Genomic DNA, 23,391 nt, shown 5'->3' with positions numbered 1-23,391 from the left:
GCAAGGAATCCTGTCTGCATTAACCACAGAGACTAGGCTGTCAAGATCACTGTCTCTGGTGTGGACCAATTAGTTTCAAAGACAATGCATGTTCACCACAAGTAATGTGTGGTTAATGTAGACATGATTCCTTGCAAAACGCGTTCTGTGTGGTGTTTTAACACTTTAACACCTCCTGTTTTATTGCCAGCAAGGGTCAAACCTGAACGGGGGGGGTGGGTCCCCACCGTTCTTGCAGGGCACCTGCCGATTCACCTCCTCATTTTTTCACGGAGTTTGAAAAAAAGCGACAACCGGGCTCCAATTGTACGTTTAACGTTGTCGGCCATTCCACGGCAACCAGGCGAGCTGAGCGGAGACTGCTTGTTGTTCCACCAGGGTACGCGTAGTTGTATTGGAGCAGTCACCAGCGACGTGCCTGATGGTTCGCACCTCACCACCGCATTCGCCTGTAATACCAGACGACCCAGTGGCATTTAACAGCCCACGACCCTGCTGATGAGACTGATTGAAGTCAAAACCAGTCCAAGGTTTGCTGCTTAAACAAATGAACAAACCTTTAGTGTAAACTTGCGGGGCTATGTCAGGGACTTGCGGCAGAGTTTTCGGCGACATTGATCAAAGCACCGTCCAATACCTCGCGAGGCAAGCCAGAACTCTTCGCAAACATGCAAACGCGCTTTGTCCTCGCAGCGAAATATTAGTGACGGCAAACGCACGTTGGAAAGCCTTACAAGGGTCCACGTGTGTGCATTGTTTTGTCCTAACTCGATTGGTCTCAGGACCACGACGCGTCCCGCTGGTGGAAGGTGTCGCGAGGAAGAAGGAAGCAAACCTGCGCGCATGCGAGCTGGCGTCGTCAGGCTCTGTGGGTGGTTGAGCTGACCGCGTTGTGCGTGCCGGCTACAAAGGCGGGCTGGGCGTGTTATGCTGGCCACTTTACCCCCTCGTGTGCCGTGCAGGCCTTCTCAGGTGCTCGCCAGCAAGCACTCGTTGCGACAGTGTGTTCAGGCTACGCGGGGGGGGGGATCTTTGTGTGTCTCGTTTCAGGACCGGTTTGCTCAGTACGCTGTGGGAGAAGTCTGTGACTCAGCGATGGGAGGTTAGCTAACGCTCCACACTTGATACATGAACACGTGACTGTTTTACACACTCGTACAATTGTCACCCTCTTTCTGTTCAGTGTTTCTCTGTCAAAAACCAACTTGCACTCCAGGGATTTTATTATTTCACGTTGATTTACGTTCGTGCAATATTTTCAATAATCTCACTTGATACAGTTGTTTTTACTCTCATTTCTGTTTGCTTCATTGCTGTACGTGACGTTCTGACCTCTCACCTGTAACAGCGCGGAGAGATCAGCAACTTCCAGTACCTGATGCACCTGAACACCCTGGCCGGGCGCTCCTACAACGACCTCATGCAGTACCCCGTCTTCCCCTGGATCTTGGCCGACTACGACTCCGAGGTGGGGTGACCCTGCTCTGCTCGCCTGCCTGTTCGGCCCCCCCAGTCTCTTGCATGCTCGCCCGCTCACTCACTCGCCGGATCACTCACTTGCTCGCTCACTCGCCCGATCAATCACCGGCTCACACACTCAGCTACACATTTGCCAACCCAAGCACTGTAAGCGGAAGGCTGCCAGTGCCTGAACCCATTGACCATCCCACCGATATCCGAAGTGCTTTGTAAACATTTTGAAAACAATCTTTTTTTACTCAAATGTTTACTTAGAAAGGTGAGCGTGCGCTCATAGGGTTTACACATTCAGCCACCTCAGCCTGTTTGGGTTCGGCAAGTGTGCTGCCTGTCCATTCACCTGCCTGATCGCTCATTTGCACACTTGCCCACTCACGCGCCTGCTCACCAGCTCGACCGCTCGCTCACCCGCTTCCCCACGCTCTCACCGGCTCACACGATTGCCCATGCGCTCGCTCGCTCGCTCGGATGTAACTCGAGCGTTGAGTTGCATAGAGTTGCGTTGCTGCTGTGTTGAGTTGAGTTGCCCTCTGTGGCGCCGTGCACGCAGGAGCTGGACCTGAGCAATCCACGCACGTTCCGCGACCTCTCCAAGCCGATGGGTGCCCAGACGGAGGAGCGGCTTGCTCAGTACCGCAAGCGCTACCGCGACTGGGACGACCCCACCGGTACCTCGCCAAAGACACACAGCCAGTACTCGCGCTAACACTCGTCCTAACACTTGCACTAGCGTCAGCATGAACCGTTTCCCTAAGACTATAACCCTCACGGTTATCTTTGCATAAACACTCGCTCTCACATTCACCCTCCATTTAACGCAAACACCCACCTTACCACCAACACGAGAACCAACGCTAACCATAAGCATACCCCGAACACTAACCCTAGCACTCACACCAGCCCTCGCGCCTTGTGCAACCCTCCACGCACGATACTCAGTGTGACACTGCGTGTGTGACAATCCACGTGTCAACGCTCCTGGCGTGACACCGCATGCACGACCTACTCCATGCGTGACGCTGCACGTGTCACACTCTCCGTGCGACTGTCCCTGCGTGCGTGCATGTGTGCGTCTCCGCGTGTGTGCGTGCGTGCAGGAGAGACGCCAGCGTACCACTACGGCACGCACTACTCGTCAGCCATGATTGTTGCGTCGTACCTGCTGCGCATGGAGCCATTCACTCAGACCTTCCTCCGCCTGCAGGTCCCGTGCATTAATGAGTGTTTGCATACGTTGGAGTACCCAGAGAAAACCCACACGTGTGAATGGGATTTTAATGCACATACTGTACTGCCACAAAAACCTGACAAGCCAGGAGAGATGGAGACCTCGCAGAGACCGCAGGTAGTGGGGAGTTTCACGAACGTGCGTGCGATTCACCAACCCTCGTTGCCTGCGCGGTTCCGGATCGCCGGCTGCGCGTAGCACCTGCCGCTCACGCCCCTTCTCTGTCCGCCGTGCGCAGGGAGGACACTTTGATCTGGCCGACCGCATGTTCCACAGCGTGCGCGACGCCTGGTACTCGGCCTCCAAGCACAACATGGCCGACGTCAAGGAGCTCATCCCCGAGTTCTTCTACCTGCCCGAGTTCCTGCTCAACAGCAACAACTTTGACCTGGGTCAGCCGCCACCCCCGCGCGGCACCCGGCCACTCGCCGCGCCGCCGCTACGCGGCGCACTTTTGTTTATCTGTCCCGGGACGGCCTCGTTGAGTCTTGGGACTATTTCAGGAGGTTTCCCATTCAGAGGCTGATGGGGGGGGGGGGGGGGGGGGTCGGTCTCGAAGAGTTTCACGATGAGATCATGGAATGGAGGAATAGAGGAGGGATTTTGTGGGGAAGTAGGGGGAGAAAATCGAGAGGGTACAATGAATGGGGAGCAGTGGAGGGAGATTACCGCACTCTGGACACACAGACATGATAATAGAAAGTTCAGCATAAAGCAAATAGAAATCGGAGCAAAAGCAACCAAATAGAAATCAGAGAAGAAACAACTGCATTGCCGACAATAAAAAAAAACAGTGCATGAACATTAATCAATTTTAAATTAAATTAACGCAAATAAAATAATTTCCCAGAGTCATAATCCCAGGCGGCAGCAGCCCCCGCGCGCACAGCTCTGAATTCCGCGTCGAGCTACTCCTTGTCTACCGAACACGTGGGCACGGTCGCCTCCACGCTCTCGCACGGTGTGCGAGAGCGTGCTCGGGCCACAGGCCCCCGCGAGCTCCGGCCGCTCTCCGTGTTCCGTCGGCCACCGCCGCCGCGTTGAGTTTCGTTGCGGCGCGGAGCTGACGTGTCTCCGCGCCATCCGTGCCCTCGCAGGCTGCAAGCAGAACGGGATCAAGCTGGGCGACGTGCTCCTCCCGGCCTGGGCCAAGGGAGACCCGCGCGAGTTCATCCGCGTGCACCGCCAGGTGGGTCCTGCGCGTGACATTGGCCCCCACGCCACCCCCCCCCGTCCCCCGTCCAATTTCACAACCGCTTCCTAGCCCGACGCCTAGGCCTTCTTCGGCCCTTGGGCCCCAGTGCAGTTGCACTGCCTGCACACTCTCAATATCTATGCCACTGTAAATACCCTTCTTCCAACAACAACGAGAAAAGCCGCCATTTGCCACGAAGTGGCGGTTACGTCACTACGGCGCTTGTGCCAAGTCAGGTGAAGTGTCGAAGCCCTTCTGGCAGGAGGTCACGGGACAGACGCAGGTATCATGAGTTGATTGACTGAGATGACTGACAGATGCATCACTTGTGCCCCCCACTGTGCCAACTTGCTGCATTTTAGCTACCCGGCGCTCCACTCGGTGTTGTGAGCATTCCTCTTCTGCCCTCCGCTGTTGTTGTAAATGCCCTGTAGCGTCCTTCACGAGCCTCTACTTTAGAGGCCGTGTCACGCCCCGCCGTGTCGGCCCGTTGTCACCCCCGCCGCTGCGTCACCCTGCCATCGTGTCACCCCATTCCCACACCACCCTGATCGATCAGGCTCTGGAGTGCGACTACGTGAGTGCGCACCTGCACGAGTGGATCGACCTGGTGTTCGGCTACAAGCAGCAGGGCCCCGCCGCCGTGGAGGCCGTCAACGTGTTCCACCACCTCTTCTACGAGGGCCAGGTGGACATCTACAACATCAATGACCCGCTCAAGAAGACCGCCACCATCGGCTTCATCAACAACTTCGGGCAGATCCCCAAGCAGGTGACCGTGACCTCAACCCGCGCCGCTCGGTCTCAGTCTGGTTTCTGGTCGGCTGATTTGTAGAGGAGGTGGCGGTAGCCTAGAGGTCAGAGCCGCTGAGCCGGCGCTACTGAGAACCTGGAATCGAATCCAGGTTCTGGCCATCCAACCACAGTGATCAAACCGGGTTCTCAAGTGCAGCGAACGGGTCGATGGTCTCAGCTCGGTCACTAATGACTTCACAGATAAAATAATCAAACAAACGTTCATGCTTCTGAAGCTATTGCTGCTGAGGAGGATGATGATGATGCTGCTCACGATGATGGTGGTGATGATGCTGAACCTACTACTGATGATGATTGAAGCTGATGATGATGAAACTACCACTGATGCTGTTGAAGCTGCCTGTGCTGATAACAAAAACGAAATTGATAAAAAAAAAATTCCCCCTGATGATGATGTTGATGATGCTTAAACTGTTGCTGATGACAATAATTTTGACGACGCTTCTGATGCTGATGATGACGGTGTTGTGCAGCTCTTCCGGAAGCCGCACCCTCCGAAGCGCGTGCGTTGCCGTGGAAACGGCGAGAACCCCGGCGCGACCCCGACGGCGGGGGGTGGCAGTGGGGTCCCGGACCGCCTCTTTTTCCATCACCTTGACAACCTGAAGCCGTCCCTTGCGCCCGTCAAAGGTACCCACGCGATTTATAGCTGAAATGATCTGACCAAATCTGTGTCGTAAGACCCTCCACCGCCTGGCACGGCCCCACACAAATTGAACAATTCTCATGGTCTGAGTAAGCGATACGATGTTGATAAGCGTTCTTCACTTACCGCTGAGCTGAAACAACCATAAATGACAGGAGCTGAAACAATATGAAAGAATGAATGGATGTAGGGACTACATTATTATTTGAATGAATGGGGGCCTGAATGATTACATGGCTTATGAACAAAACGGATGACTTAAAAAAGAAGGATTGAATGAATAAACAATGGAACTAATTGAATGATTTACTAAATTATTGATTTAGGGGACGTTTGATTAAATCACATGGACTTAATGAATGAATGTACTGTCGTCCGAATGGACAGCTTACCAAAGGAATGATGGCATGAATGACTGAATGAATAACAGAGCTCAAGGAACCTGTGGGTCACATCGTTTGCACCGACAAGGGCGTCTTGGCCACCGAGCAGAACCGCACACTGCTCCCGCCGCAGTTCAACCGCACGTTCTCCTGGGGCTACGCAGACCTCAGCTGCAAGCTGGGCAGCTACGAGTCGGAGAAGGTGCCCCCTACGCCACCACCTCCTGCACCCGCACCTGCCCCATCGCCTGCACTCTCTCACCCCTGCACTTGCCCCATCACCCGCATTCTTTCTTACCCCTGTACTACTCTCCAATGTCTGTGCTCGCCATCTTCACCAACTGTCTGGTTTTTTTCTCAAACGAAAATATTTCTGCCCACCCTTGCATTCCCCCACGTGTTTCCCTCCTGTGTCTCCACCCCCCCCCCCCCCCACCACCGCGTGCCAGTGCTGCGTGGTGTTTGAGTGCCTGTGGGAGTGGGGCCACGTGCTGTGCGCCGTGTGCCCCAACCCGCGCCTTGTGGTCACGGGGGGCAGCAGCACCGTGGTGTGCGTGTGGCAGCTCGAACAGGGCGGCACCAAGGAGCGCGCCCGCCTCACGCTCAGACAGGTGGGCACGCTCACGGGTACACGGGCGGGTACAAAGATGGGTGCACGGACACGCACATGGGCACGCACACGGGTACAAACACGGACACACTTTTCCTAACAGATTGTTTAGGCTATAGGAAGAATCTCTGCTTTTTCATGTGGCTTTATAGACATATAGGAGGGGGGGAAATGGTGACGCATTGGTACGCACACTGCGTTACGAAGCCACCTAGGTTCAGTTTCCAGCCACGAGTGAAATTTGAACCTCTCCTGTGCCTCCACCAAGTACGGTTTGGCCCGAATTGAGTACCCGGTGTGGTGTGTCAACATCGGCACTGGGGAGACTAAGGCGGCTGGCCACGGTCCTGGGCCCCCACGTACAAGGTGGCCGGACGCCGAGAGAGGTTTTGAGTGAGGCCGTTAACCCCGGCCACTCGTCCCCGCTTGTCGCCCACAGCCGCTGTATGGCCACACGGACGCTGTGACGTGCCTGGCCGCGTCGCCCGCCTACCACATCGTGGTGAGCGGCTCGCGCGACCAGACGTGCTGCGTGTGGGACCTCAACAAGCTGACGTTCGTTACGCAGCTGCGGGGCCACCGGGCCCCCGTGTCGGCGCTCTGCATCAACGAGCTCACCGTGAGTGCCGCCCCCCCCCCCATGGCCGACACGCACGCACGCTGTCACGTACGCAGGGCGGGGGGGCAGCACGCGTTGAGGGCCCACCGACTCGCACCACTCCCATAGACGGTGACGTGCTCGTTGCGTTGCAGCGTGCGTCACGCTTGACGCGCTGTGCGCGCGTGCATTCCTGTATCCTCTTCCTCCCCCCGCGTGGCAGGGAGACATCGTGTCATGCGCCGGCACACACGCGTTTGTGTGGAGCATCAACGGCGACCCCGTGGCGAGCGTGAACACGTGCGCCGGTGGGCGCAGCCAGCACATCCTGTGCTGCTGCGTGTCCGAGACAAGCGAGTGGGACCCGCACAACGTCATCGTCACGGGCCACTCGGACGGGGTCGTGCGCGTGAGTCGCCACTGCCTGCACCCCTACCCCGTCACTAGACGCCCTGCGACGGCGTTATTGTTATTTTTACTCGGGAAAGACTCGCAGAGTCTCCTGACTCTTTTGCAGGAGGGTCCTGCCAAATTTTCGTGGGAGGGAGCAATGATTGCTTCGTAGATTCCAATTGAGTGATCTGCTGCATCATTTTTTACTTTTGACCAATTGGACTGTGACATTGGCACCCAATGACCCTGTTATGCCATTCGCATAACAGGGTCTTTAACATCCACTGTGATACAGATGGTGCATGGCACCTCTTGGTGGTAAATAAACCCGCGATGTTAACCAGGTTATTGACGTTACCGAGACCCAACTCGCACAACAACAGCGGCCGCCATTTGCCACTGGGTGGCGGTGACGTAGCCACAGCACTTGTGCCAGGCTAGGCACAATGTGAGGTCTCCCCAGCGCTGATCTTTTCACACCTTGCCAGGTACCCATTAAAGGTTGTGTCGGCCTGGGAATCAAAGTTAGATGCCGTGGTCCTCGCATGGTGCGCTAACCACTGCACCACTACTCCCCCTTGTAGGCATACGTATACTCAGTTGACCTTGAATGAGCGGCGATAAGAGTCATTTGTGTGCACGTGCCTGTTGTGCGCAGATGTGGCGCATGAAGTTTGTCCAAGTTCCAGAAATCATTGCACAGGACGAGACGAGGCTCTCGGAGAGACAGCCGCTGCCCTCCACACTGCAGCCTATCGGTGAGATGGAGGGCACTGTATGGGTAAGACGGGGGTCCGGTATCGCTGAGACGGGGGTCTGGTATCGGTGAAACCAGGGTCTTGTATCGGTGAGACGGGGGTCTGGTATCGGTGAGACGGGGGTGTAGTATCGGTGAGATGGGGGTGTAGTATCGGTGAGACGGGGGTCTGGTATCGGTGAGACGGGGGTGTAGTATCGGTGAGATAGGGGTGCAGCATCGGTGAGACGGGGGTGTAGTATCGGTGAGACGGGGGTGTAGTATCGGTGAGACGGGGGTGTAGTATCGGTGAGATGGGGGTGTAGTATCGGTGAGACGGGGGTGTAGTATCGGTGAGATGGGGGTGTAGTATCGGTGAGACGGGGGTGCAGCTTCGGTGAGACGGGGGTCTGGTATCGGTGAGACGGGGGTGTAGTATCGGTGAGATGGGGGTGTAGTATCGGTGAGACGGGGGTCTGGTATCGGTGAGACGGGGGTGTAGTATCGGTGAGACGGGGGTCCGGTATCGGTGAGACGGGGGTGTAGTATCGGTGAGACGGGGGTCCTGTATCGGTGAGACGGGGGTCCGGTATCAGTGAGACGGGGGTATAGTATCGGTGAGACGGGGGTCCGGTATCGGTGAGACGGGGGTTCACTTTTGGATGAGATGAGGGTTTTATTTAGGATGTTTTCTTCCTCTTTCCTCTCCCCCATGTACCCCCCCCCCCCGTACCCCCCACCCCCCCCCGGCAGTAACGGACGGCGCAGACGATGAGAGCAGCGAGTCCGAGGGGGACGAGTGCAGCAGCTCGGCGGACGCACGCAGCAATCGCTCGGCATCGCCCCGGCAACCACGCGGCACGGAGCGGCACAGCGTGCCCTGGAGCACGGGCGACGCGAAGGGTGCGTGTCGACCGCTTCCAGCGCTCCCTGTGGCGACGGGTCGCTCGCCATTCACACAGCCACACGCGCGCGCGCGATCAAGAATCACATCCGTGTGATTAATCATGGATGTTTGGGTTAGGCCACCTACCTATCTGGCAACGCTATTGTTATCTAACCCAGGTATGTTTACCATAAAATACTAGGCGCCGTCTGCTTCAAAGTGAACGTTACAGTTCCTGTGATGTAATTCAAAACAAGTAGGCCATTGTGTGCCAATCCATATTTGCCAAATTTGAAATATGCACCCACAAATTACTCAATTGTGATCACATGTAACAATCATCACCCTCTACAGGCAGACTAATGCCAGATCCTGAGTCACCTTGGTCTACACACACACAGCTGCCACTGGGGGGGGAGGAGCCCTTTCGAATGTTTGAGATGAGATGTACGTCATGGTGTAGATGCCCCGGCATCACGCAGCGATCCAGTAGAAACAACTAATCCACTACAGCGCCTGCCCTAGGCCTTTGTGCTCAGATGCGATGGCCTTAAACGGAGCGTTCTGTGCGGAACTCAGTCCCGGCCTCGGACGAGCCCAAGCGCTGGTCCCAGAACCTGAGCGTGGAGGAGAGCGACGGCTACGTGCTGGTGAGCTACGGCGACGGCGCCAGCCTGGGCCGCCCCGCAGACCCCACGCGCTCACGCGCCAGCTCCCAAGCGAGCTCGGAGGCCTCTCCTGAAAACCAGGCGCTGGCGCTGGCGCAGCCGCAGCCTCCGCCGGAAACACAGAGCCCGGCGAGCAAGCTCAAGTCGGGTGAGTGTGGACTCGTGCCGGTCTCTGCACCTCGCTCATTCGTTTGCGCGTTCGTTCGGTCATTTGTCTATTTGGTCTGTCTTTTGTTCCTCGAGTTCCTCGTTGATTCGATATCTCATCATCGTTTTGTTTATACGTTAATTCATACTTGAGTAATTTCATAGAGTATCCAGTGGCATAGCTGGGTTGGCCTTCTGGCGAGCCAGGATATGGCTCCTCCTCGACGCTCACGGGAAGGGACCCTTGCAGTATTTGCGTGATCCGCGAAGCCCCACTGCTTCCACAGTGCTGGATTATGACGCGTCTCTAACACCATAGCAGGCACGTTGAAATGGCACGGCAACGATGGTCATTGACGCGGGTCGCCACTTGCAGGTTTCTGCTGGGAGCGGCAACTGGTGCTGTGCGGGAGGCTCACGATGCACACGGCGTTCGACCGCAAGGACAACGCTCAGCCGGCCGAGGTCACCGCCCTCACCATCTCCAAGTGAGCACGCGCGCGCAATCCCACCCACCGTGACGCGATGCCGCACGTCCGATCCTTCCTGCATGTCCCTTTCCTTCGAGCGGCCGCAATTTGGACAAATTGTGCCAGATTCTGAGTGGGAGGACGTCTGCCAGCAGTGGCGTGAGCAAGTAATTGCAGGGCTGCGCATTTAGCCTTTGCATTGACCCATCGTCCCAGCTCCAGTGCAATTTTCGCCTTTATCGTTGAGTTGTGTGTGCACGTGTGCGTGTGTGGGACGGTAGTGAAGTGGTTGGCGCACTGCTCATCGTCAACATGAGCACCGATTGTGGGGCATAGACATCAGAACTGGGGAAACAAAGGCATCCGGTTGTGATGCTGACCAACCACGCCAATGCGTGCCGTGCCGGCATTAACAGGTGCTCGCTCGCAGCCTTTCCCCGACCGGCCGGTTTCGACTACACGGGGGCGGGGTCTTTGTCGCGTGAGTGTTGACACAGTGGGCAGCACAGGTTGTGCATATCTGCCAATCATCTCGGTCGGTCCGCCCACGGCACAAGCTGAGCCTCGTCCCGTGACGGCCTGAAGAGTGCTTGCGCCTAGCCCGGCGCAAGCACCGCGGCGCAAGCACCGCGGCGACACCGCCGCCCCTTACCCGGCGAATGGTGGCGGTTGACGATCGTCGTGCGCAGGGACCAGAGCCGCGTGCTGGTGGGCGACGCGCGAGGCCGCGTGTTCAGCTGGGCCGTGAGCGAGAGCCCCGGCCGCACGGCCGCCGACCACTGGGTGCGCGACGAGGGCGGCGACGCGTGCGCCGCCTGCGCCGCGCGCTTCTCCATCACCGAGCGCCGGCACCACTGCCGCAACTGCGGGCAGCTCTTCTGCCAGAGGTCGGGCACCCACCCAGGCCAGCTGGTCACGTGACGAACCAAGCAGCCACCCAGCCAGCCACGACGTAGCCACACAACCTCCCACCCAGCCACCTAGCCACCCACCCGGCCAGCCATGTACCAACACAGCCAGGAACCACCCAGCTAGCTTGTTGTTGTTGTTGTTGTGTTCAAAATATATATATGGACAATTGTATATTTGCAAATGTTCCTATTTTTGCTCTGGTGTAGGGCCCGAAGAGCACAACACAGCTTTCTACTCTAATTGTGTTCACACCGGATCAGCGTTACGAGAGTTATCTTGCCCCCCACGGACAGAGCTCATGCATCAACGCTTTCAACATTACTTAATAAAAAAAAAGTGACGATTCACCGCCTGCCGTGTTCCCCACGCAGGTGCAGCAAGTACCAGTCGGAGATCCGGCGGCTGAAGTTGATGTCGCCGGTCCGGGTGTGCCAAGCTTGCCACGCCAGCCTGCAGGCAGAGCGCGGCGGTGGCACTGCAGGGGGCAGCGGCGGCGGCGGCGGCGGCGGGGACGGCGGCGAGCGTGGCCGCGTGGCCACGTGATGGCCGCGTGGCCACTTCATGCGCCACCGCGTCGTGCCGGACAGAACGGCCTGCTGGCCCTGCCTCGCCGGCGGTGTCTCCCTGTAGCCCACGGTTGGCCCCGTACTTCGCGCGATCGGCGGAGGGGGGTGTGCGGTGGGCATGCGGTTCTTTTTTATGCCCAATTATATTCCAGTTGTCGTGGCGTCGGCGTCACGTCGTGGCGTGTCCATGCGGAACTCTGGCGGCCAGCAGAGTAACGTCGCGCCGCAGGGCAGAACAGCCGCGGAGGATGAAGTCACGCGGCTTAACATGAAGTCACCCAGGTCGCTCGTGCGAATGAGACCGTCCTCGTCGCGTAGGGTCTCATTTGGTCAAACAAATAAACTTGAAATCCCTTCGATTGCCCCCTCGCCCATGCCAGGCGGCGCTCCCTCCTGCCCTGTCGCGAGCTGTCGTCGCGTTTGGAAGACCTAAAGCTGAAATTTTCTGAATTGAAACTAAAAAATGTTGACGCAAATTGATATTTTCGGTGAACGTGTCAACTCCCCACACTTGATGACCATATCCTCGCAGGCGGCCGAAATCCAGTGGGAGCTCGGTGGGTCTCCAGTGGGCCACCCTGAACCACCCAGAGCCACCCAGCAGTTGTTTTCCTGACATAATTCCCCGTTGACGGGCTAAGAAGGGACAGGAGAGATAATTCCCAATTGTTTGTTAAACATTTTTTTTTTATCGTTTTAAATATTATGGTATGCTGGTCGTGAGTGATTTTTATTTTATTTTTTATTTATCTGCTGCTGGGAAAGGCACCGACCTGGCATCGCTGGGAGGAGATGACAAAATAAACGCACACACACAAGAACGCACGCACACACGCACCGGGTCACCGACGGCTGGGTCGGTGAGCCACAAAACCGGGGGCCGAGTCACCTGTTGCAGAATGGAACGGCGCATTCTCACGCAAAAGCCGCCCCAACTAAACACGTATGTACGTATGTTGAACTTCTTTCACGGCGGATATTGGCGAATATTGGCGCAGAGAAACTGCACGCGAGCTCCACCGTGACTCACAACTTGACCGTACACGCACGCACACACACCGGCCCAGCGATCGTAGCTGCCATGCCGAAGTTTTGCGCAGCCTTTCTCATTAACGCGCAAGTGCTGTCTAATCGTAATTACGCGCGCGGGACGCCCCGGCCTGGTGCAGCAGCCGGTGGCCTCCCCCAGCTTGGCGGTTTTCCCGTCGCCGTCGTCGTCATCGTCGTCATCGTCGTCATCGTCGTGGTGTTTATTTGACGGACGCGCGCCGTCTTTTCGCTAAAGGGACTTGTCCGAGTGCCGGCTCCAATGCGTCGGAGCGGCGTTATATCATACGTGTCCGAGCGTGCAATACTTATCGTTTTATTCCCACTGAGACGGGTGGAGTTGTGGAAGCTGGGAGCGCGTGCTCTTCTACCTCTTGCTCTGTGAGCAGTGGCAATTCTATCGGGGGCCCGAATGAGCAGCACTGCCCCCCCCCCAGCACCCAGTGTGCCCCCCCCCCCATTTAGAGGCAGATCCTTGTAGATATTGCCGCCGCTACCACCACAGACGTCTCATCCCCTTTGCAGTGGAGTTTGCCCCAAAACCCCACATCAGGTGGTTACTCGACCCCATTGCCCCCATTACTGGATCCTAGAATTGCCACTGCGCATGAGGAAGTGGAGCTGTCATGTACAGGAGGCTAAGTGGGATGGACACAGCACTATACTATAGACGATGCTACTCGCGCGTGAACATTTCTGTCCCTCTGACGTGTAGCGATGTACATAAGGTTCAGTTGGAAAAGCGTCGGCACGACGCTAAAAGTCCACGGGGCCCCGGGGCGGTGAGATGTTGGTGTAGAGTGATTCGTTCGGGAGATACAGACAGTGGCAGAGACAAGCGGGGAGGAGGGAGACGCAGGAATGTGTAGGGAGACGCAGGGAGTAGGGGGAGACAGGGAGGTGTAGGGAGACGCAGGCAGGTGTAGGGAGACAGGGAGGTGTAGGGAGACGCAGGGAGGAGGGGGAGACAGGGAGGTGTAGGGAGACGCAGGCAGGTGTAGGGAGACAGGGAGTAGGGGGAGACAGGCAGGTGTAGGGAGACAGGGAGTAGGGGGAGACAGGAAGGTGTAGGGAGACGGGGAGTAGGGAGACGCAGGAAGGTGTAGGGAGACGCAGGAAGGTGTAGGGAGACGCAGGGAGGAGGGAGACGCAGGAAGGTGTAGGGAGACGCAGGGAGTAGGGGGAGAGAGGCAGGTGTAGGGAGACAGGGAGTAGGGGGAGACAGGCAGGTGTAGGGAGACAGGGAGTAGGGGGAGACAGGAAGGTGTAGGGAGACGGGGAGTAGGGAGACGCAGGAAGGTGTAGGGAGACGCAGGAAGGTGTAGGGAGACGCAGGGAGGAGGGAGACGCAGGAAGGTGTAGGGAGACGCAGGGAGTAGGGGGAGACAGGCAGGTGTAGGGAGACGCAGGGAGGAGGGGGAGACGCAGGGAGGAGGGGGAGACAGGCAGGTGTAGGGAGACAGGGAGTAGGGAGACGCAGGAAGGTGTAGGGAGACGCAGGGAGTAGGGGAGACAGGCAGGTGTAGGGAGACGCAGGGAGGAGGGGGAGACGCAGGGAGTAGGGGGAGACAGGCAGGTGTAGGGAGATGCAGGGAGGAGGGGGAGACGCAGGGAGTAGGGGGAGACAGGCAGGTGTAGGGAGACGCAGGGAGGAGGGGGAGACGCAGGGAGTAGGGGGAGACAGGCAGGTGTAGGGAGACAGGGAGTAGGGAGACAGGGAGGAGGGGGAGACAGGGAGGTGTAGGGAGACAGGGAGTAGGGGGAGACAGGCAGGTGTAGGGAGACGCAGGGAGGAGGGAGACAGGCAGGGACTAACTACAACAGGAGCAGGGGACCAATGGATGAATTTATAATAACAACAACACGTGAGTTATAACGTATTGGTTCACGCCCTGTCGACATCAGCCTTGTTGACTTGAAGGAAAAGTCCCATCCCTTGGACGTCATTCCTGACCCACGGTCGTGCCCAGAGCACCCTGGGATCCCGTTCGTCCTCGCTCCGCGTTCCGTGCTCGAGCCCAACCCGGAGTGCCGAGCACGTGGCCGCACGTTCGGAACGAGCCCCCACAATGCAGGTGGTGCCGTCTCTCACTTTGGGCAGGATAGCACAACCCCCCCCAACGCCCCCCAGGGTCTGGTTTTTAGATGTTTATGGTTTTAACGGTTTGGTAGCAGTCGGCAAGTGGCTGTTGCGTTAAAGCAAAACTTTTAAGTGCAATGATCGGTCCTTAAAAATGAGAATTGCGGCGCGAATACAAAGAGTTCAAGTTGGCGTTTAGGCTCGGGGGAACAATGGTAATAATAATTATTGTTGTTGTTGTGATCATCGTCATATCTCGAGGGAGATGCTCGATCTAAATGGGTTTGTGGATCGCATGCATGGTCGTCCGTTTGATGTGCGACGTTGGAGCGGCTGGTTCATTGGTTGTGTGGGAACGAAATGTCGATTGACGTGATCGGCAGATGACTTGTAAGTGAACGAATTTTGTGCGAGCGGTTCACTCATTCACCTGAAGGGACAGCGTGTGCATGCGTCTGTGCGCGCGTGCGTTTTGTGCTTCTGTGTGCGTGTGCGTGCGCGCGCGCGTCTATCCGTCCGTGTGTTTGTGTGTGTGTCTGTCGGTGGTGGAGCGGAAGCGAAGTGGTTAGCACACTGCGACCCAAGTTCGATTCCTGCTCACAGCCAACACCAGTGGCGATGTGTAAATGTCGCCACCGGGGAGACAAAGGCGTGATGTGTGGCCACCCCACCCCCTGTGTGCTAACAGCACTTGCCCCCAACTCTCTGTTGAGGCTAAATGGGTAATCTTTGTATTTCAGTATGCCTGTCTGTGTTTGTATCAGAGTGTATCTCTGTGGGTGTCTGTCCCTGTGTGGCTGTGTGTGTCGCTCCGAGTGTCTATTGGTTTATCCGTGCGTGTATCGCTTCGTGTGCGTATGGCTGTGTGTATTTGCCCGAGTGTGTGTGTCTGTGTGTCATCACCAGAGCCCAGCTTTCACATCCATGTGACTTGATTACTGCCTTTCTTTGCATTGAACACTTTTTGTTACACGCGATATCACAGCGTTTGCGGTTCTGTTTACTATTCCCTTACACTGTGCTGTACATTTTCATGTAAAATTCGCCAATCTCATTTGATGCCTAGGCAGGACGCTTCTGTGATACATGGTGCAATAACTGCTGATGATGATGATGGACAAAGCAGGCAGTTTCGTGTCAGACCCCCCCCCCGCCGCCCCCCTGGGAAGTGGTGGCTCCGCCGCGTATGACTGCCGCCTGTAATCCAGCGCCGTGGAGGCAACAGCGAGGGTTGACGGATCACCCCACAAATGTTGTGAAACTCCCTTCCACCACGAGCGTCCAGGAGGAGCCCTGTGTCGTGGCTCTCCAGGAGAAGGCTGTCCGGCCGCGTGCGGAATCCACCCGTCTCCCATCTGCACGGGGGATCGAGTGTCGCCACCCTCGCACGCGTGGGTTTTCTCAGGGTGCTCTGGTCTCTCCTCCCACGTGTGTGTATATATCAATACTCATTGGCTGAATACATCTTCATCTATACGACGCGCCTCTGTGTGTTGTGGATTGCGTGGCATTAAAATACAGTTGCTTCAATGACGCCGCTAGACTACACGCTCAAAGTCACCCGTGTATGATGAAGAGTTGGGACGTGTGATTATTTAAGGAATGGATTACTCTGTTTGGTCGCAATCGGAGAGCACGAAAATAATTGGGGTGGGAGAAATTCTTCCTGGCCGTGTGTGCCGCTGGACGGGAGGTGATGGGCGGGCCTTCATGTGATCAGCACCGCGAGCCGCGTCTGGTTGGGCGGGGCTTGCCTGGGGTTTCCCGACTTCTCGAGGAGGGGTGTGTGTGTGGGGGGGGGATAGCCAACATTTTTTAAATAGCCCAACTAATTGACCCCAATAGATGATAAATTTGACATCAATTAATCAACTTAAATTGACTGCTATTCAAATTCAGTGTTTTACAAAAAAGCCACGGTGTAGACTCGTGTGTCTGGCTCGCACGATATTGTCCTCATGCTGTGCGCAACACGGCTGTGCATCGTCAACGATGGTTGGTCTCCTATAGGTGGACCTGGGCCCCTGCACATAGCAAAGTGGCCGTTCTGTCACTGGGGCCACCAATTGGAGCCGTGCAGCACTGCACGGCTGTGAGCGCGCACGATCCCGCGCGCTTAACCCTTGCGTCGATCCGCTGATGGACGAGGGCCCTGCCCATTGCCGCCGCGAGGCGATGCGGGAGAGGCAAGAGAGGCGATGGGGAGGAAATTCCAAAGTGTGGAGGCACAAGCGGCGGGAGGGTTTGCTCGTGATGGCGACTGAAAGCACGGAGGACGAGACGCGGCAGTCGGTGACTGGTGGACCGAGGCCTCGACACGAGTGGTGGGGAGAATCCATTAATAAAGTTAACGGTAACAGCAAGGTTCACGGTAACAGCGTGGGGCCATCCATCTCGTACGTACGCATGGAGGGGGGGAGAGGGGGTTAACTCAAATGCGTACGCTTGCGTATGGGGGGTCTACTCACAATGTGCGTACGCATAGGAAACGGTGGGGGGGGGGGTGAAGCCTAGATAATAATTAATCTGTGTACATTGACCTTCAAATGAGCCACAGTTCAGTTTCTCCAGCTGAGGCAACAAGTACTAGCGGGAGAAGTGGGACTGTGGGAGAGGTGTCGCTTCTGTGCCACCGTAGCCCTGACTGCAGCTATCACGCAGCTCAGCAAACATAAGTGGCCAAGGTGCACAACTTAATTCTTTAATGCAGCTGGCGGTGGACTATCTGTTTGCTTAAACACGTTAATATTCATCCTTGATCGCTTCTGCGTGGATTAAATATGGGCCGGTCTATAGGATTCGGGGGAGGGGGGGGGTGTAAAAAGTCCGCGTGCGTCCAGGGAGGAGGGGAGGGCTCAAGTTTTGACAGATTCTTGCGTACGCACTCAATGGATGGCCCCTATCCACGGCAGGAGCGAATCGGGGACTGCTTCGGATACCCAATGACGCTTCGTGGGACTGTGTCTATGTGGATGCTGACCCCTGGTGTTTGTTCAAAGTGACTTCTGTCGGAGAGTGCGCGCGCGTCTGCCTGCCCATCCATCAGTGTGGATAAACAGATTTGGGATTCAAGTGAGAATTCGATGTTTGTGTCTTTGTGTACAGCCTGAAAGTTCACCTCGCCTGACACGAGTGATATTGTCACATCACCACCATATCTAAGTGGAGGATGGAAACCGTTGTGTGATGGTGTGTGTGGTGGATGTATGTATCTGCATGTTTGTGTGTTGTATGCTAGTATGTGTGCATAAGATTCGTGATCTTATCCCATCTGTGAAGGACAAGATTCCTGACATGCAATATGCCGGCGTCTACAAACTAAGCTGTATCTGCGGCAGCAGTTGCATTGGGGAAACTAAGCCACATGTCTCGGACCGTGTGCGTGAACATAAGGCAGATCTGAAACACGGCAGGACCAATACTTCTGCCGTGACTGATCATTACTTTAATGCGGCTGGCTCACGTGAACTTGATTTCGCTAAGACGATGGTACTTTGCAAGCCGACTGGCTATCAACATAGATTGGTTCACGAAGCCATCCATATACAAAGACAGACACAATTTCAACCGAGAAGACGGTTATAAACTCAGCAATCATTGGACAGATGTCATCAACCACTTCGGGTCATGATTTGTGTTTTCTTGTCAACCTCCACCCTCAGAAGTGTGGATGTGTGTAGCGTGGTACAATGCCCCCCCCCCCGCCGCCGCCAACTTTACCCCCCTATCTCAACCCCCCCTCTCCCCCTATCTCTACCCCCTTCCTCCCCCATTGTCTAAGACACTTGAACTGCGCCCCACGCCTTCAGCCCCAGCTCTGTCTCGCGCTTCACTCCGACATTCGCACTGGCTGCCCATGCTGGTGACGCCACACAGCGCTCGCTCGCTGCTGCTGCCTCGCAGTTGCATTGAAGGCCCCCCCCGCCCCCCTCTTTTCTCTCCGCCTGATGAAGACCGCTTGTGTTGCGATCGAAACGTCGTGGGTTTTTTGCTTTTATTTTTAATTTATATTCAACTTCAATTTTATTTTCTATTTACGTGACTTTACCGAAAGAACCAAGAATTTGAATTCCTGCAGTCACGAAAGTTTTAAGTCAAAATTTAGTATGGGGCCGTCCATAAATAACGTCACGTGATTTTGGACGATTTTTGACCCCCCCCCCCTCCTCGTCACACGGCGTCGACAAAAAGTCAGACCCCCCCTCAATTGTGACGTCACAAAGCTCACCCCCCCCCAAAACCATGAAAATAAAACATGCTTCACATCGCTTTAAACTATCGTCATTGTAGTGCGTATTTAATGTGGTCATGCACTCTGATGTTGTAGGAGAAAACACGTATTAATAAGTAATTACATTTTTTTTAAACACGCTTTAATGAAATGTACCGTACTAGTAATGGCAGAACTCCAGGAAGTGGCCTCGAGGCTTGCCACGACGTAAGGGGACCGTGGTGATTTACAGCCAACGTGAGTTGAGCGTGGACAATTAGACACAAGCCGAAACATAGCATATAAAAAATAATGTTTAAAAATAGATTGTTTTTATGTTTTATGATAGAATATAGTATTGTCATCAGTATACCAAGTTTGCAGTCGATACCACATTGGGAAGTGGGTTAAAATTGAGTTACAAGATTTTAGGATACAACAACAGAGTTAAAAGAAAGCGTGTAAAAAGGAGGCGTTGGAAAGCTGAAATGTAGCATAAAATTCACTTGAAAATATTCATCGTCTAACTAAAACTGCAGATGTTCAGAATATTATATTGAAATTCTCTTATAATTATCAAATATTAAAAGTAATTATAACTATAAAAAACTATTTGAAACTTTATAGTAGAATGAAGCAAAATGGAGAGTACAATTATAACAATCACATGCCACAGAATGAAAAGCCCTGGTAGAATAATTAGAATCAAAATGTTGAATAACCAGATTTATGCTTCTCCATTCTCTGATGGAGAAACAAAAATGCTCCTTCATGGAATAAATAAAAGGTGACCTTATTAAACTTAAATAATCAAATAGTTAATAATGAAAATTAATCAAAATTAGTGTTGTAACAATTATATTCAATCAAGTAAAAAGTGTTCTTTATATTTAAAGTTGCGCATTTTTATGTGGCGTCACATTTCTCACCCCCCCCCCCCCCTCTCGTCACAAATCGTCACAAATCTCTGATCCCCCTTGGTGCGTGACGTCATTTATGGACGGCCCCTATGGTGTTTGTGTCTCCGTGGGGAGCGGTAGTGTAGCGGTTAGCGCGCTCCGCTACGAACCTGGCAACTCAGGTTCGATTCCCGCTCACGGCCAACATCCCTGTGCCTCCCCTAGGTCGACTCAGCCTCACATGAGTACCTGGTGCGCTGTGTAAACATCGCCACTGGGGAGACAAAGGCGGCCGGGCGTGGTGTTGGCCACCCACCCCCTCGTGTGCCGTGCCGGCCTTCATAGGTGCTCGCTAACAGCACTTGCCCCTACAGTCTGTTAAGGCCAGACGGGGGATATTTTTTTTGTGTCGCCGTGTACGTAAAATCAGACGCGCATGCTCCGCTCAATTCACACAACGCACAGGAACGTATACAAAAGTAGTCCGCTGTTGTACATCGTGCAATGGCTATTAAGTTTCCCGAAGAACTACAAGGTGGTTCGCTTGGGTTACCGTCAAGTAATTGTTGTATCAAATGTATTGGATGGTGACCTTTGACAAGAGAACCCCACAATGCACTTCTTCAGGACACTGTTAATGGTTTTTGCGTAAATGGCTGAGTGCTTTTGTTCACTTTGTGGTGTTGGACACTTACGCCTCGGTCTGCACTGTTGTGGTTCAGGCGAGTCGTCTCAATCCTTCACGTATTTGATGATTTCGCACTGCGGGGTGACTGACATCCTACATCGTCAAATGCCATCTTCATGACACCACTGGTTTTATGTTTTCAACGAATACCCTTTCAATCTTGATTTGAAGCTTTCGTGACTGCAGGAATCTATACTCTTTGGTTCTTTCGGTAAAGTCACGTAGGTAGAAAAAATAATGAATGAAAACAAGTTTCGGTCGCAACACAAGCGGCCGTCTTCAGGTGAGAAAAAATATAATTTATAATAAAATTTTCTCACCTGAAGACGGCCGCTTGTGTTGCGACCGAAACGTCGTGTTTTCATTTATTATTTTTTTCTTATATCTGCGTGACTTTACCGAAAGAACCAGAGTATGAATATCGTTTCGTAAATTAACAGTAAAATATCAACCATATACTAGTTGCCTTTCCCTTCAGTCGCAGAGATGCCTTGCCCACGCACTCTCCTACCTCTCATCTCACTCCACTCCCCTCCACAGTCTCCTGTCTCTCCCCTCTCATCTCACTCTACACCCCTCCACACTCCCCTGTCTCACTCTACTCCCCTCCACGCACTCTCCTCCATCTCCTCTGACACGCCTTATTACTACACAAATCCGTCGGCCACCACCAATAACAGCCCTCCCATAGGAAGTGCACGCGCTCGGCAGCGTTGATGCAAGTCGCTCTGGGGCACCGGGGCGCGCCGCGACGCAGGAGCTGTGAATTGTTGGGTTCGAGTTGTGTCTGGACAAGTGTGTGGGTGGTGTGGGTAGTGCCGGTGGTGGTGCGGGTAGTGTGGATGGTGTGGTTAGTGCGGGTGGTGTGGTTAGTGCGGGTGGTGGTGCGAGTGGAGCGGGTGGTGGTGCGGGTGGTGCAGGTAGTGTGGTTAGTGGTGCGGGTAGTGTGGGTGGTGGTGTGGGTAGTGCGTGTGGTGTGGGTAGTGCGGGTGGTGCAGGTAGTGTGGGTAGTGGTGCGGGTAGTGTGGGTGGTAGTGTGGGTAATGGTGTGGGTAGTGTGGGTAGTGGTGCGGGTAGTGTGGGTGGTGCGGCTCGCGTGTGCTCACGTCACGGCTTGTCCTGATCACGACTTGTCCTGAACATCGCCACCCTCGCCACCACCACCACCACAATCACCACTTCCCTCACCGCTACCACCATAAAACACCATCAAAGACAAAGACCTCCCCCCTCCCCTACCCCACACTTACAGCTTGAACCCAGACTGTTGGGGCCAAGTGGTGTGAGCGAGCACCCGTGTAAGGCGGGCGCGGCACGGCACGTGTTGATGCCGCCCAGACCGTCACACGCGGTGGTGCTCTCTGCTCGTCTTGTCCTCCAGCGATGGGAGTCACGGCACGAGGGAGACTCGAGAGAAATTTCTGCTGCTGCCGCTGCGTAACGCGTCCTCGAACGATATCCGCCTCCTTCGCCAAGTTGCGAGTCGATTAATTGGTCGATTATTTATTTAGCTTAGTGTTAATTGCTGTAGCGCCTCTAGTGCTAAACTAATGACGTCGCAAAGAGAAAATAATCGATTGTAATTGGTGAATCGATGCGTCCTTACTCCCCTACTGTTTGTGGAGGCTGCAAGTCTTGCTGTCGGCCGCGCGTTAGGTGCAACTATAACCACCACCAATCATCATGATCATCGCCACCACGAGCCTCCATGTCACTCACTATGCGTCCGATTACGGAGTTGACGGGACACGTGACGCGCGCGCACGTGTGTGTTACTTCGTGACGTGCGCACGCATACCTAACGCCGGCCGATAGCGTTGATGGTTTGATTAAATTATTCAGGTCAAGTCGATCATGCCTCCCTTTTCAAATGAGGAATTTGGGTGGGACCCTTCTGACGATCCCATTGGTGGAAATGCTACGTTACTATGGCGGGAGTGGCAGTCTGTCCTGCAGGGGGAGGGGTGGTGAGTGTGGGGGGGGTTGGCCACGAGGGGGTGGTTGGCCAGCGTGGTGCTGGCCAACCACCCCCTCGTGTGACGTAACAGCCTTCTTAGGTGCCGCTACTAACAGAACTTGCCCTCCAGTCTTTTAGAGGCTACACGGGGGATCTTTGTCTTTGGCCAGCGATCTCAACCGCCACAGTACGCTTTAAATCGGGCCATACATCACAAGGTATCTAAACTGCATTTCCCCCAGCAAATATCCACGAAGTCACAATTGTCGGGGTCTTTACCAAGCGACGACCGCGGACTGTGAAGAAGACCGAGCGAGCGGCCCGGGCAGGGTGATGTCCGGGGGTCGAGCCCCACCACGGAGTGGCAGCCAAGGAGGGGAGAGGCGGCGTCCGAGTACGCGTCCGCTGCGGAGACGGAGCGACGAAATCCGCGCGTGCGCGCAGGGTCTCGATGGGTTGTCACATCGCAGCATTGTTACATGGAGACGGTTTGGTGAAGCCTTCGTTCAGCAGCGAGCGCCACGGCGGTGAGATGTTAACTACCTCGCCCAGTACACAGGAGGTCGTGGGTTCGATTCCGACCCCTGCTGCTGTATATTTGGAGTTTGTGTGTTGCCACGTGGATTTTTCTCCGGGTCCTCCGGTTTTTTCCTTACCCCTTTAGAATTAACATCACGCTTTTAGAGTATTTGACCGCTTTACATTTCCACGTGAGGATGAGCCACTTCGTTGAGCTTTCATTTGTGATGTCCAGGTCGCTTCTGAAATGGAGCTACA

General features: G+C 54.9%; 1 protein-coding gene across 5 annotated transcripts in view; it reads left to right on the top strand.

The window, feature by feature from the left end:
- Positions 1-14,299, top strand: part of WDFY3 (WD repeat and FYVE domain containing 3) — an 88,989-nt gene extending 74,690 nt beyond the window's left edge. For 2 of the 5 annotated variants that reach the window (XM_032969114.2, XM_076073382.1), the window contains exons 45-62: positions 1,051-1,102; positions 1,349-1,468; positions 2,030-2,147; positions 2,577-2,683; positions 2,946-3,099; positions 3,805-3,896; positions 4,462-4,674; positions 5,192-5,348; positions 5,795-5,949; positions 6,197-6,358; positions 6,797-6,976; positions 7,179-7,364; positions 8,007-8,106; positions 8,838-8,987; positions 9,550-9,786; positions 10,162-10,273; positions 10,945-11,142; positions 11,539-14,299. In XM_032969114.2, the coding sequence (XP_032825005.2) occupies positions 1,051-1,102; positions 1,349-1,468; positions 2,030-2,147; positions 2,577-2,683; positions 2,946-3,099; positions 3,805-3,896; positions 4,462-4,674; positions 5,192-5,348; positions 5,795-5,949; positions 6,197-6,358; positions 6,797-6,976; positions 7,179-7,364; positions 8,007-8,106; positions 8,838-8,987; positions 9,550-9,786; positions 10,162-10,273; positions 10,945-11,142; positions 11,539-11,710 (2,665 nt within the window). In that variant the 3' untranslated portion in view covers positions 11,711-14,299. The remainder of the gene's footprint in view (positions 1-1,050; positions 1,103-1,348; positions 1,469-2,029; positions 2,148-2,576; positions 2,684-2,945; positions 3,100-3,804; positions 3,897-4,461; positions 4,675-5,191; positions 5,349-5,794; positions 5,950-6,196; positions 6,359-6,796; positions 6,977-7,178; positions 7,365-8,006; positions 8,107-8,837; positions 8,988-9,549; positions 9,787-10,161; positions 10,274-10,944; positions 11,143-11,538) is intronic. The other 3 variants (XR_012946525.1, XR_012946524.1, XM_032969115.2) reach the window with 3 other exon arrangements.
- The last annotated feature ends 9,092 nt before the right edge of the window (positions 14,300-23,391 follow it).

The sequence above is a fragment of the Petromyzon marinus genome, chromosome 41 (genome assembly GCF_048934315.1).
Source record: "Petromyzon marinus isolate PM22_M1 ecotype Great Lakes invasive population chromosome 41, UKy_Petmar_22M1.pri1.0, whole genome shotgun sequence".
NCBI classification, from domain to species: Eukaryota; Metazoa; Chordata; class Hyperoartia; order Petromyzontiformes; family Petromyzontidae; genus Petromyzon; species Petromyzon marinus.
The sequence above is the reverse complement of the archived record's forward strand: the minus strand, read 5'-3'. Positions and strand labels throughout refer to the sequence as shown.